Consider the following 13,887-nt stretch of genomic DNA (forward strand, 5'->3'; position numbering starts at 1 on the left):
TGGTAGTTTTCTCATAATGATCTTCTATTAAATCTTGTATAATAGTTTGGGATGATCTAGCTTGAAATTGAGCTTATTAATAAATCGAGCTTAAGCTTGAGCTCCAACTTAGTTCTATGAATTTGAATTGGCTCACGATTCGGTTCATTTATTATGAAAGAAAGAAGATTATAAAATAAAATTATTTGAAATAAGAAATTAAATGAGATAATAAAAAAATTCACTTGAAATAAGAAAGAGACGATTTTTAAATATTTTTAATAATTTTATGATAAAATTATTGAACTATAATAATTAACTAAAATTTATTAAAATCAATTGAAAAATAGTAGCAAAATAGAAATTGTGGCTGCATAATGAAAGCAAAATGATAAAAAAAACTATCCCAAATGAAATCTTAGATCCCAAAAAATCCTTATAAATGATTGATGTTAAGATTTCCATCAAAAAATTTAAAAGCCAATTCTACACCTTTGTCAATAAGGATTATTGTTCCATTGGTAATTGATATTATGACTTAAAAAATAAATATTTAGTTTTAAAAGTTTTATTTTTAGAGTAAAAATGACAAATGCTTTTTAGACTAAGCCATTTAAAAACTTCGAAGCCTTTGAAATGTTCATCTCAAAATTTGAGTAAATCAAAATATTATTTATTTACATAATATTTTGTTTTGAATATCATAAAAAATGTCATTCATAATATTTTGAAATTCTCTTAGAGCATTCTAAAGCCAAAAGGCATAATGTTCCATTTATAAAGTTTGAATGAAATTATAAAAGTTATTTTATATTAATTTTCTTGATCTCATATAAATCTACCAAATAATCATACTTTAATTTTTTGAAATTAATAATCATACTTTAATTTTTTGAAATTAAAGGTTATTAAAAGATTTTTTAAATAAAAAATAACAAATTTAGTTTAAAATTTGATTAAGTGATTTATAATTAATAATAAATTTTTTTTTTACTCCTTTATCCTAAACCCTAAACATAAAATGATGTACAACTCAATGGAGAGTAGGACTTATTAATAAGTCTTTTTTCTAAGAGGTTTTTTAATTATAAATATCCCTTGCTCATTTTGTGCCTTAGTTGGAGTGTTCTTCTCATTCAATCCTTTTTCATGAGAAAAATAAATATAATATATATAACTCATTTGAAAATATTTTTTAAGAAATTTGATTGATTTTATTTTTCCTAACTTTATTAATTAAGTATAATTTTTTTTTTAGGATTTACAATAAATTAAAAAGATATTTAATTTTTAAAATTTTCTTGTATAAATTATAGTATTATCAATTTAGATTATATGAATGAATTCATTGATGGAGGATGCAAATGACAGATCATGATAGTGAAGGAAATTTCTTGCTTGTTGGTGTCTTGGGAATTATGAAAGCTTCATGTGAAAGAGGAAGAGAGAGTATAAGTAAAAACACATATAAATCTTCTGTCTCACCTAAGCATAATAGTTCTTGATTATTCATCAAATAAAGTTATATTGGAGTGGGGTATTTAGTAGAATAATCCTAATCTCATGGCAATTTACAAAGTCTCTCATGGATTGATGATATTTCTTCCAGTATAAGGATGAAAAACAAAGAAATGAATTGCATAAACTACTTGCAAAATTCAATGATTCCCAAATAGCTAGGAAGGAGAGTGGGTATAGTCTTCTTGCAAGTGATAATCAAATATGTTTTTATTGAATTTGAGGGCTCTCAAAGGCTTAACATATTGAATATTTAAATTGATTTTTTCTCAAATAATTTGGAGGGTGAAGTGGTTTACCGTGTAAGACTTCATTTGAGATAGTTTTCTTGAACATTTTGTACAAGAAATTTTTGTACTAAAAAGCTCCTTTAGAAAGTAGTAGTAAGTAGTTCCAAATGAAGCCTAAATTTTTTTTATCAAGCTTTGTGATGTGTATTTGATGATGGTGTCTTCTCCACAATAAGTTTTTTCCCCCTAATATTTATGATTCCTTCTTGAATTTTATTCCTATATGCTTCAAGATCTATTACACTAGTAAATTACGATGATAGATCTCTTGAACTATATTTAAGTTAATGGTAATGAACAATTTGTGTAATATAGTTTTTTTAATAATTTATTACTATATTCCCCACTAGCTATTAGTTTATTTTTTTTCACTCTTTTGCCATTAATGAATAATTTGATCTATATGATCTTCTACTTGAAATTCTAGTTGAATGATTCTATTATTCATAGATTTGATCTATATGATCTTCTACTTGACTTCTAATTGAATGATTCTACTATTCATACCAACTTAATTACTATTCTTTAAGGAGAATAATCAGCCTATCTTAGACAAATAAGGGTGTACATTCTTGATATATGGCTCCTAATAGTGCTTCTGATCATATCGGTTATGATATCCGCCTTCTTTTCAATTCTACATCTAATTCCTATACTATTTACTATCTACCCCTTTTTGTTTGTAGAGTTTTTTTTTTTTCTTTTTTTTTTTGCAGGCTTTTAGTTTGCTGATGTTGGTTGTATGCTTAATTTTTTTTATGAGAAACATGGTGCTAATTGTCTTTATTTGGATCTTTCTTTTTTTGTTACTGCCTCTTGGTTTCCCTAGCATATTACTAGTTTTTTCTGTAATTCTTATTAGAGGGAACTTTTGGCTGGTAGGTTTTTTATTTTGGATTTGTTATATAGCTCCTTGGAGTGATAGAGATCTGAAGGTTCCACTTAAAGATTTTGTAATTGTCTTTTTAATTAACGCGTAGGTCCATCTGTGAGTTTTAACAAAAAAATGGTGTACATTTATCATTATAAGCGCACTTGTCAAACCATTAATAATTCAAAAGATGTTTGTTATAATTAACTATTTTGGAGTCTTTTCAAGAATTATGGATATAATAAATTAAATTATGACTTTAAAATTTATTAATTTCAATTCTAGTTTCGTAGTTTAGAGGAATTTTAATTTCATTGAAAATGCTCTAAAATTAGTAATATTCACATAGAGGATTTACATACTTATCAATAATTCTAATATATTTACACATCTAACCTTCAAATTTTTATATTTACTTTTATAATACTGATCTAGTATCTAAATCATAATGAAAACATTGACATGAAAATATGTAAAAAAAATTTAGAATAGTTAATGTTAGTAATACTTTTTATGTGATTTAAATATTAGTGTTATATAAGAAAATACAATATATACTTTAGATATTATTTGTATAAATATACAATAATTCAGTAGTATATGTGTAAAACCCTTATTTTTTAATTTTGGTTGACTTACAGAGACTCTTGGTTTTACATTGAAACTCAAGAATTTGGCTTGAAACTTGTAAATTGATAATGATGTTTTGCTAAATCTCTTTAATAGTTAACAAATTTCTACTAGAATTCAATTACTAACCTCTAATCAAATTTCATATTTATAATAACTTGAACTCCAATTAGATAATCTTATTTATCTTATGCATTTAAAAAAATATATTTTGTGTAAAATCTTGTTGTAAGAAATTAATTGAAATAACAATGAAAACTTAATCCCAACTCAACTAAGCTACAACACTATTGATATAGGGTCTATTTCGGACAACATTCTTACTATTTAATTTGCTTTTCAAAATACATTAGATTAAAATATTAAAAATTTGTTAAATCCCAACTCAACCAACAACAATTTTGCTTGGTTATTGCTTTTAAAAATTTGTCCTAAAAAGCTGCTTTCTTGACAACATCTTTACAACAACATTTACAAAAAGCTGCAATCTTCCCAAACAAACTTATATAACACTTTACAATCAGGCTGAAACCAAAACTAAGTTTTAGAACCTTCTATTCATAGCTCTAAAAAATAATTAAAGTATTGGTCATAAAATCAATCAAAATTATCAAAACAATCAATAGTGAACATTTTGCTATGAGATTAAAAATCAAAATTGAGTTTTAAAACGTTGCATTAAATAATAAAAATACTATCTACACCCCCCAATCATTGTTCAAATAAGTCATGACACTTAGTAGAGAGAGAGAGAGAGAGAGAGAGTATTTAACATTGCTATCTAGAAGACAATAAGAAAACAATATTGTCTTGATAACTTAGAATCAAACATTTCCTTTGTATATATTCTACACATTCTAAATACAAAAACTCTTTAACAACAAAAAAAAAAAAAAACTTAATCTTTAAGCTTTGGAAAGAACTTCAATTAGATAATCTTATTTATCTTATGCATTTAAATTATCAAATTCAATTACTAACCTCTAATCAAATTTCATATTTATTATAACTTTAACTTCAATTAGATAATCTTATTTATCTTATGCATTTAAAAAAATATATATTGTGTAAAATCTTGGAAATTAATTGAAATCACAATGAAAACTTAATCCCAACTCAACTAAGCTACAACACTATTGATATAGGGTCTATTTGGAATAACTTTCTTACTACTTAATTTGCTTTTCAAAATACATAAGATTAAAGTATTAAAAATTTGTTAAATCCCAACTCAACCAACAACAATTTTGCTTGGTTATTACTTTTAAAAATTTGTCTTAGAAAGCTGCTTTCTTGACAATATCTTTATAACCACTTTTACAAAAAGCTGCAGTCTTCCCAAACAAATTTATAGAACACTTTACAATCAAGCTGAAATTTAAATCAAAACTAAGTTTTAGAATTTTCTATTCATAGCTCTAAAAAATAATTAAAGTATTGGTCATAAAATCAATCAAAATTATCTAAACAATCAATAGTGAACATTTTGCTATGAGATTAAAAATCAAAATTGAGTTTTAAAATGTTGCATTAAATAATAAAAATACTATCTACACCCCCCAATCATTGTTCAAATAAGTCATGACACTTTAGTATCGAGAGAGAGAGAGAGAGAGAGAGAGAGAGAGAGAGAGAGAGAGAGAGAGAGAGTATTTAACATTGCTATCTAGAAGACAATAAGAAAACAATATTGTCTTGATAACTTAGAATCAAACATGCCTTATACTTTCCTTTGTATATATTCTACACATTCTAAATACAAGAACTCTTAACAACAATAAAAAAAAAAAACTTAATCTTTAAGCTTTGGAAAGAACTTCATCAACCAAACCATTGTATATATTCATTCCCTCTCTTCAGTACTTCAATACAACAATAATTCTTTCTCCATAAGACAGGTAATTCAACCCCTTTTTAAAGGCCTAGCTCCATGTTCACTCTCTCATCAAAGCTTGAAGAATACAATACACAAAAGAAACATCGATCCAGTTCATCTTACCAGGTTTGTCTAGGCATTACAAGCCTTTAATTCTTTTTTGTGCCACCAGTACATATCCATGAGTATCCATGAGTAGCCATGTGCAGGTACTTAAATCCTTTAGAAGAGAAGATGGTGGAGCTACTCTGATGCATTGAATGAGATAGTGGTGTACTACAGTACCCAATCAATAAATCTTCTCACAGAAACTCTCCAGCGTTGATTTATTACCCATGCCTTCTTTCATGTAAGCAGTAATGATTCTGTAGTTGAATCTGTAAATGGTGACCTTCGCTGCTCTCTATAGATGGTTTTAAAGAACAGTACTACACTCAATCCAGTCAGTTTTATACACATCCCAAGATATGAGTAGGGTCACTTAGTTTGAGCTAATTAACCCTAACTATATATTGACTTCATCAATCTGATCAAGCTTGAGGCTTTGTATTCTGACGACTTTTTTACTGCTTCTTAAAGCAGTTTTGTAGTGCCAAAATTAAAACTTTTATACTAAAAAACTGCTTTAAGAAACAGTAAAAAAATCGTTCCAAACGAAGCTTGAGTCTGCTCATAAGTCGGCTTAGAAAGAATATTGGCACAAATTTTTCAATGTTTTTTTTTTTTTTGGAATAATTTCATAGTTATGTTATTGTTTTTTTTATTTTAATATTATCTTAGATTCTAAAAATCACTTTCTTCACTCATATTAAAATGAAAATCTTCAATATTTTTAAATTATATAATCTGAATGAATAGTCTTTTAAGTCACCGACACTTAAACAAATCAAAGGTACACACTTTGCATTTAATGGAAGTCAATCGCAAACAACCACTGTTAACAAAATGGCTAAAGTTGCTTTCAGGAATTAAATAGCCTGTTTTGAAGAAAAAGTTCAGTCTGCTATCATTAATTTCTGCTTCCTTCTCCTCAATTAACGTGAAAACTCATTATCAGAGAGAGAAAGAAAACAACTAATTATACATCATAAAATTGATAATAAAAAAGCTTTTAAGCAGCTTCTTCTAACAAACAGCAACAGAAGATGAGAAGAAATCTGTAAAAAGCTGTTTCAGATAAATATACTGATACAAATTGCATGAAAATGAGCTGATAGATCATTATTGCATGTAATCAACATGTATTTATTCAATAAATATATTCTGCTCATTTTCTTCAAACAATTTTGATAATAAGAAGAACTTAAAGAAAAAAAAACTAATTATTTATTCGAAGATCAAATTTCAAATAAATAGAACAGAAAGACTGAAACCAGATAAGAAACACAATACTGATATGGTGATAAAAAAGCAGTAAACCCATTCTTTCGGGCACATATAATCTAATATTTCATCTCCTCAATCCCCTTTTTTCAAATGCAAATGTATAAGAACACATACCATATGAAAAAAAAAAAAAAAATTTAAAAAAATCAAATAAGATCCGTCAAGCTCTCTCTTTTCTCCCCCCTGGCCATCCCGTCCTTAAATTTCTGCACCAAAACCTCTGCATTTGGATCATTAATCCATCCATACTTATCAAAGAAAGGATTCACCAATGTCTTCGGCGGATAACCCTTAATACAATCCTCCCAAACTCCACAATCGTCCAAGTCTCGCATCACAACCCACAAGCAACTGTTGCATTTGAATCCAGATCCAAAGGTCATCATAAGAATCCTCTGCCCTTTTCTCAGCCTCTTCTTTGCTTCCATATAACTAAGCACATACCAAACACTACTGGCAGAAGTATTACCGAATCGATGGAGAGTCATTCTCGCCGGTTCCAAGGCCTTTTCGTCCAACCCCAAGCTTCTCCCTATGCCTTCAATTACTGCCTTTCCGCCTGTATGAAGGCAGAAATGTTCAACTCCGGATTTCATATTTACAGTCGACATCGACGTCGTCTTCTTCTTCCATACAGACGCCAAGAGGTAACGCGCGATTTCGGTTAAAGGAAGGATTTTGGGAGCTAAAACGCGGAGATTTTCGAAAAAAGCTTGAGCGGCCGCAGCGGGCAGCTCGCGGCTTAAATGAAACCCATGGCGTCCTTCGTCGTCTTCCTTCTGGCAAGCGCAAGTGTGCGCCTCGTTGCTTCGGCCGAGGTGCGTTCGAACCAGACGACGCAACTGAAGCTTTCCATGGCGGCCGCCGAGGAAGGGATCGTTAGTCAGAAGCGCGGCGCAGCCGCCCGAGCGGAATAAGCAGTTTCCCAGCATCATAGATCGCTTATTTCCGTTATACCAGTTAGGGGAAATGGACTCTGAAGACAATAAAAGAGCGATTTTTTTCTTATGAGATTTAAAGATGTTTCGTATGAGATCGACTGAGATGAGGCTAGCGCTGCAGCCCATGCCGCTGAGGTTATAGACCAGTATATCTTCCCGGAAGCCGTAGCGGTTGATTACTCTGGCCGCGAGGGAAGGAGCAGGAGAGAACATTGAGACGTTGACGACAAGAATGTCGATGGAGGAAGGTGAAAGATGGAAACTTTGGTTGACGCGGAGGAAGATGGAGTCAACTAAAGGGAAGAGATATTCGTCCATTTCGGAAATGGAGTCCGACAAGGTCGGACTGGCTTCGCGGCCTTCGATAATGTTGCGAGGGCCGTAAGTGGACTCGCCAAGACCGGAGCTGATTATGACTTTGAGAAGGAATTTGTACTCGTTGAGACCCAAACAAGAGTTGCGAGAGACGATCTCGCCGCAGAGATTGGTGGGGAGTTTGCGCTCGTCGGAAGGCTTTAGACAGACGTAGTCGAGGAGGTAGCAGTTGCGGTGGCGCCATTTGTCGATCAGATTGTATAATAGAACGAGGACAGCGTGGAGGAAGATGATCGTGGAGAAGAGAGCTAAGAACTCCATGGTTTTTGTTATAATTTCTGCGCGCTTTGCTTCGGTTTATAGCATTTAGACGACTAATTATAAGATGTTTGATTCGAAGAGAGCTTTGAATGCTGGCTTACGTAATCTTATCTGCCCAACAACTTTGGCTACCATGTGTTGGCTTAGGTCTGTGACTTCTTTATGTTGGGGTTGGGCTTTTGGTTAGATGTGTAGCTGTATTATAAGTTGGCTAACATTTATTTTTATGAAAATATACATATATATCATACTATTTCTATTTATTTACATATCAAATAACTAATTTTTGTAAAAAACAAATTAGTTAAGATGGACTTCTAAAGATTTGTTTTGGATAATTTTCTTATCATTCTGTTTGGCGTCTATTTTTTCATTGTTTTCAAGAAATTTTTGTGTTTGAGCTTTTTATAACAACTTTCAAAAAAGTTATTTTTACTTAGAATAGCTTTACAATCATCTTTATAAAAAGTTATGATTGTCCCAAATTGACACTAACGATTTGGGGTAGCTTTCTCTTTGCTTCGCTTTTCAGTCGCTAATGATAGCTTTATTTGTAGGCTGCTACTTCTAGACTAATTTCTCACTACTTATTTAAAAATTATATAATGGAAAGTTATTTTTTTCGACCAGGGTATTTAAATTGCTTTGCACAATCAATTTTATAAAATAGATTTTGTCTTTCAATTTAATTTGAAATGGATATAATTGTAAATAATTTTATTAAATTTATATCAAATAATATATTTATTTGTATTAAAAAAATTAGTTTATTTGGCTTTTTTAGTTTATTTGAATTTTTTTTTTCTTTTTGTGGTAAGTAAATGTGATTGGTCAATGAGGTTTGGAGCTGACTCATTGTGAGGTTAGGGAAGGAGTTTGATATGTTTGAGAGTTTTTTTTTTTTTTTTAATTGGAACAGTTTAATTAACTGAGAAATAATTCTTACTGAAACCAAGCAATAGTTGGCTTATTGTCTTTGAATGACAAAAGTAGTGATACTGCTTTTTTCTATTTTTGTTCATAAATAAATAAATAAACATTTATTTATTTATGTTCATAAAGTCAAATGAGCATCACAATTTTTCATAATTGGCTTTGAGATGAGTGTAATTTTTGGATAATCAATATTACATCAATTTAAAAAAATAAAAATAAATAAAATTTATTATGATAAAAAATTTAATCATAATATTTTAACTTATTCTTATTTATTTATTTATTGAAGAATTTATTAATGCTGATTATTTGATGTGGATGGCGAGTTCGCTTTTTTTTTTTAGGGTTTTACAATAATACAGACTTTTTTAATATATGAATTTATTGATGTATCATCTTTATATTCAATATTATTAATATATTCTAATTTATTACTTTAAGATTAGTGCTATGTATGAATGATTTATATTACATTATTCTCAAAGTAAGTACAATAATATTTCATCCTATCATAATATCATTTATATCAAGATATCCTTCCATAAATTTTTCCATCTAATCTAATAATGTCAAGTTAGACAAATTGTTGGGTTGAGAGAACTCTCAAAGACAATAGTAGGGCCATACATAATTAAGCTTCTAGTTCAATGAATGTAGCCAAACTCTATTATTGAGAGAGTGAAGACAATTATGGAAAGCAAGACTCCTATTTAATTAAATCATTTAAAATTAAATTTAATTAAATGGATTTTTAAGAATAAATAAATATATTATGTGTGAATAAAATAAAATAAAATAAAAGGGTAAAGTGATATGCAATTGAACTCTATATTCAAAGTTATATTGCTACAAATCCAAGCCATGTAGATCTTCCATCATGCATTAGCTTATTTCTATTTTGTAATGAGCATTTCAATAATTTCTATAAGCATTTATCAAATTCAAGCTCATATTATATGGTAAACATTTTTTCATTCGTCTCAATCAGGAAAGTTGCTTGATGATCCAGCCCTTGGATTAGCCTAATAGGCGCACTTAGACACTGGTTGGCACATGCAACAAGTTAGAAATTGGTGAACATGACCTCATAGAGGTCGATCTGATGTAACATTTGGATGCACTTAATGCCATGAGTCTATTAGGGTTGATAGATAAAATTTTAATTGCCGGATCACTAGAAATAGCATAAAGCGTGTCGGTCAAGCTAGTTTAGAATCATTAAAAAATAATAATGTTAGGTAGCAATGTTATTTCATATTAAAGTATTCATCTTTCATATAACAATTGAATGCCACAAACGAAACACACATGAGAGAAATATAGCGGTCATTGTAATTTCAAGTATTTAGAGAGATTAAATTTTGGGCCTTCGAAAGACAACCATAATATATTGCCATTTTCGTAGGGAAATAAGCATTTCTCTGATATTAACCAAACACCATAGATGTCTTGTAAATTGAACTCTTGTATAGGTCTTATAGTGATCAGTGTAATTTCGGGAATTCACTAAGATCAAATATGCACGTCAAAAGGCAATTATGATAGATAACCATTCTTACAAAGAATGATTGTGTCTCTATGAACAATAAAAAAAAAAAATCATAAATTTCTTATAAATCGATCGGAGTAGAGGTCCTAAGAACCCAATTTATACTTAATTCTAGTAGGAAAACTATATGAAATCTTGGATGTGCCTTCGTTATATAAGCTTACGTTGATGGCGGATCAACTAGCCCTCAATCGATTCTAAGAAATCAAGCATGTGCAAAAGTTCGCATGTCCTATATATTACACATGTGTGGGATAAAACTTGAGACATCATTTTATATGATAATTCCTTGAAAAGTCATAATCCCAATAAAAATTATTTATGTCCAATAAATATGGGATAGTTTATTTATTCCTTCTTAAACCAACTTTTTAGTACTAAAAGTAAAATTTTTGTACTAGAAAATTGTTTTAAGAAGCAATAAGAGAAAGCCGTCCCAAACGAAGCGTTAATCTCCATGGAAATTTTAAGTATTAGGATCCACACTTTTAAAATGATAAATATTAGATTTTGAAATATTAATTCTCAAATTAGTGAAATTCGTAAACTCCTTAAGAATATTTTTTAGATATTAAATGGTGGAAGTGTTAGCTTTGCCCAAAAATAACTAAATTATTTATGCATATAAGATGGGAGATCACAACTTTTTTGCATTTAATCGTTTTATATCTTCCCAAATTATAATGGGCGATTGATTGGTTGAGCTAATAGGAAAAAAAAAATTTAATGTGGCTGCTTTCCCCACCCTTTTAAGACACAAATGTGGAAGAAACAATTGGTCAGATATTATAATAATTTAATTAAAATAAAATTTTATAATTATTCCTGTTGCGGGCTAGAATATACGCGGCGATAGAGTTAGAATTGTTCGTCTTAGCGTTGTAAGGATATCCAACACACAACAAAAGATGAAAGAACGTCATGATTTTTAAGTAGAAAACCGTAAAGAAGGAAAAAATCACAGGGTCATGCTCAGATGAAAAGATTCTAGTTGTGTTTGAATTGATTACAAGTGTCTGATTTATCCTTGAATTAAGGACAATCATATTACAATAGTCAATAGTCGGGTTGGAATCTTACGAACAAATATCAGAAATTTGACGATGTTTGGTGGTCAGGCAGAAATCTGGATACAATTGACGATCGAGGCAGAAATCCAGTGTTAGTCGGTTATCGAGCAGAACTCTAGCGTTAGTCAGTGGTCGGGTAGAATTCCGGCTTCAGTCGGAGGTCGGGAAGAACTCTGGCGTCCGTCGGTTACGGGGTGGAAGTCTGGCAGTGGTCGAGGAGGAGTTTGGTGGCAATAGTGCTCTCTTACTTCTCTTCCTTCTTGCTTCCTTCTCTTCTCTTCTTGCTTGGATCTCCACTCATGAGAAATTAGGGGTTTATTTATAGTTTTCAGAGAGTGGCTGACTAATAAATAGGAGAAAAATCAAGAATAAATTGTGAGTGATTTGAATGGACGGCCGATGTTGCCCTTGATTGTGGACTGTTTACTAGGCATTTGAATGTCTTAACGTTATCAGAATTTGACAATCTTGGGCTCGTTGGATTTGTCTCATCGGGCCGCTCAATTTGACTATAAGCATGTCACGTTTGGAAATTATTTGGTAATCCAAATTATGAATTAAACCTTTCAAATGCACTTCAGGCCTTTGATTTGGACCTATTTGAGCTCGGATTGGATTTACTTTTGTGTTGTTGGGTTTGTATTTTTGAGACCTTCAGTTCTATTATAAGTTTGCTGAAATGGGAGTTCATATGATTTCCGATTTATTTTTTGAAGTTTCTAATTAACTTGATTTTGCGTCGAGATTCGTGTCGGATCAAGATAATTTTTTGAAGATATATCAATCCCAAAATAAATTTAAAAACTTTATCATAACTAATTTTAATTAAAATTTTCAATATTTTCTTAATATGATAATCTGTTTAGATAAATGAGTTCGTTTGTGACGTACGATCGATCGCTTTTGGTTAAATATTTTTTTAATTAATGTCAATATTATAATTTTTTTATATATAAAAAAATTTGGACAATAGGTTTTTAATAACTATCGTATTTTAGAGATTAGATTGTTAGAAATCACTTCTCATTAATTTATTTTAAGTATTATCAAATAATAATCAAATAAAAATATAACAGTGATATGTTAAAGAAAATTATAAATTAAATACACCATTTGTGATTGTGTGAGGTTTAAAGCATAACTTTAAATAAATATATTTTATCATGATCATTAAGCACTTGGATGAGGATCATCATATTTTATAATGCTAGTAAAATAATAATAATAATAAGGCAATCACTTTAATTACTTATAAAATTATCTTCTTTTTACTTCCATTTTAAAAAATTTTCTCTAAATATTAAAATTCATGATAAAATTTTATTCTATATTTTCTATTTTTTATTAAATTCTCAACATTTTGATTTGACTAGGGGTGTAAATGAGTGGAGTTGAGTTTGAGTCACCCTTGACTTGAGTTTGAGCTTGAGCTCGATTAATTAATAGAGTTTGAACTCGAGCTTTATTCTAAGAGTTCGAGTAGACTCATGAGTCGGCTCATTTATTATGAAAGAAAGAAAATAATTATCATTTAAAATATTGTTATAATAAAATTGTAAAAAGAATAATAATTATAAAAAATCACTTAATATAAGAAAGTGAGATATAATTTTTAAATATTTTTAATAACTTTGCACTTAAAATCTCGAATTCTAATATATTTTATACTAATATTTTTAAAATGAGATGACTGCGAGCTAACGAGTTGAGTCAGGGTTAGTTGAAGCTTGACAAGTTACCTAATCGAACTCAGCTTATGAGCTAAGCCCAAGCTAGCTCATGAGGAAGCTTGACTCACTTACATCCCAAGATTTGGAAAAAATTATTACTTGCAGAGCCTGGACACCGTCAAGACTTCAATTATGTGAAGACACATGAATTATTTTCTCTCTCGTATACACATGGTGTGTACAAGAGAGAGAAAATTCACTTGTCTTCATGTGATTAAAGTCCAAATAAAAAGCTACGTCCATACTCCAAAAATAATAATTTCACCTAGATTTGACACCGCATAAATACATTAATGTTAGTGTCTTATAGCGCATTAAACACCACTTTTTTTCTCTTCTTCTGGATACACTCTATTATTTGCTTAATTTCTCCTAGATTTGATACTCATAAATACATTAATGTTAGTGTCGTATAGTGCATTAAACACCTCTTTTTTTTTTCTTTTAGCTACACTCTATTTTGATTATATATATA

General features: G+C 29.8%; 1 protein-coding gene across 1 annotated transcript; it reads right to left on the bottom strand.

Annotated features, from left to right (window-relative positions):
* Positions 1–6,582: 6,582 nt before the first annotated feature.
* LOC110106652 (3-ketoacyl-CoA synthase 12-like) lies at positions 6,583–8,134 on the bottom strand. The gene has a single exon (XM_020836605.2). It carries the CDS (start codon positions 8,125–8,127, stop codon positions 6,697–6,699), a length of 1,431 nt encoding a protein of 476 aa, XP_020692264.1. The 5' UTR covers positions 8,128–8,134; the 3' UTR covers positions 6,583–6,696.
* Positions 8,135–13,887: the final 5,753 nt, after the last annotated feature.

The sequence above is a fragment of the Dendrobium catenatum genome, unplaced genomic scaffold (assembly GCF_001605985.2).
Source record: "Dendrobium catenatum unplaced genomic scaffold, ASM160598v2 fragScaff_scaffold_998, whole genome shotgun sequence".
Taxonomy (NCBI): Eukaryota; Viridiplantae; Streptophyta; class Magnoliopsida; order Asparagales; family Orchidaceae; genus Dendrobium; species Dendrobium catenatum.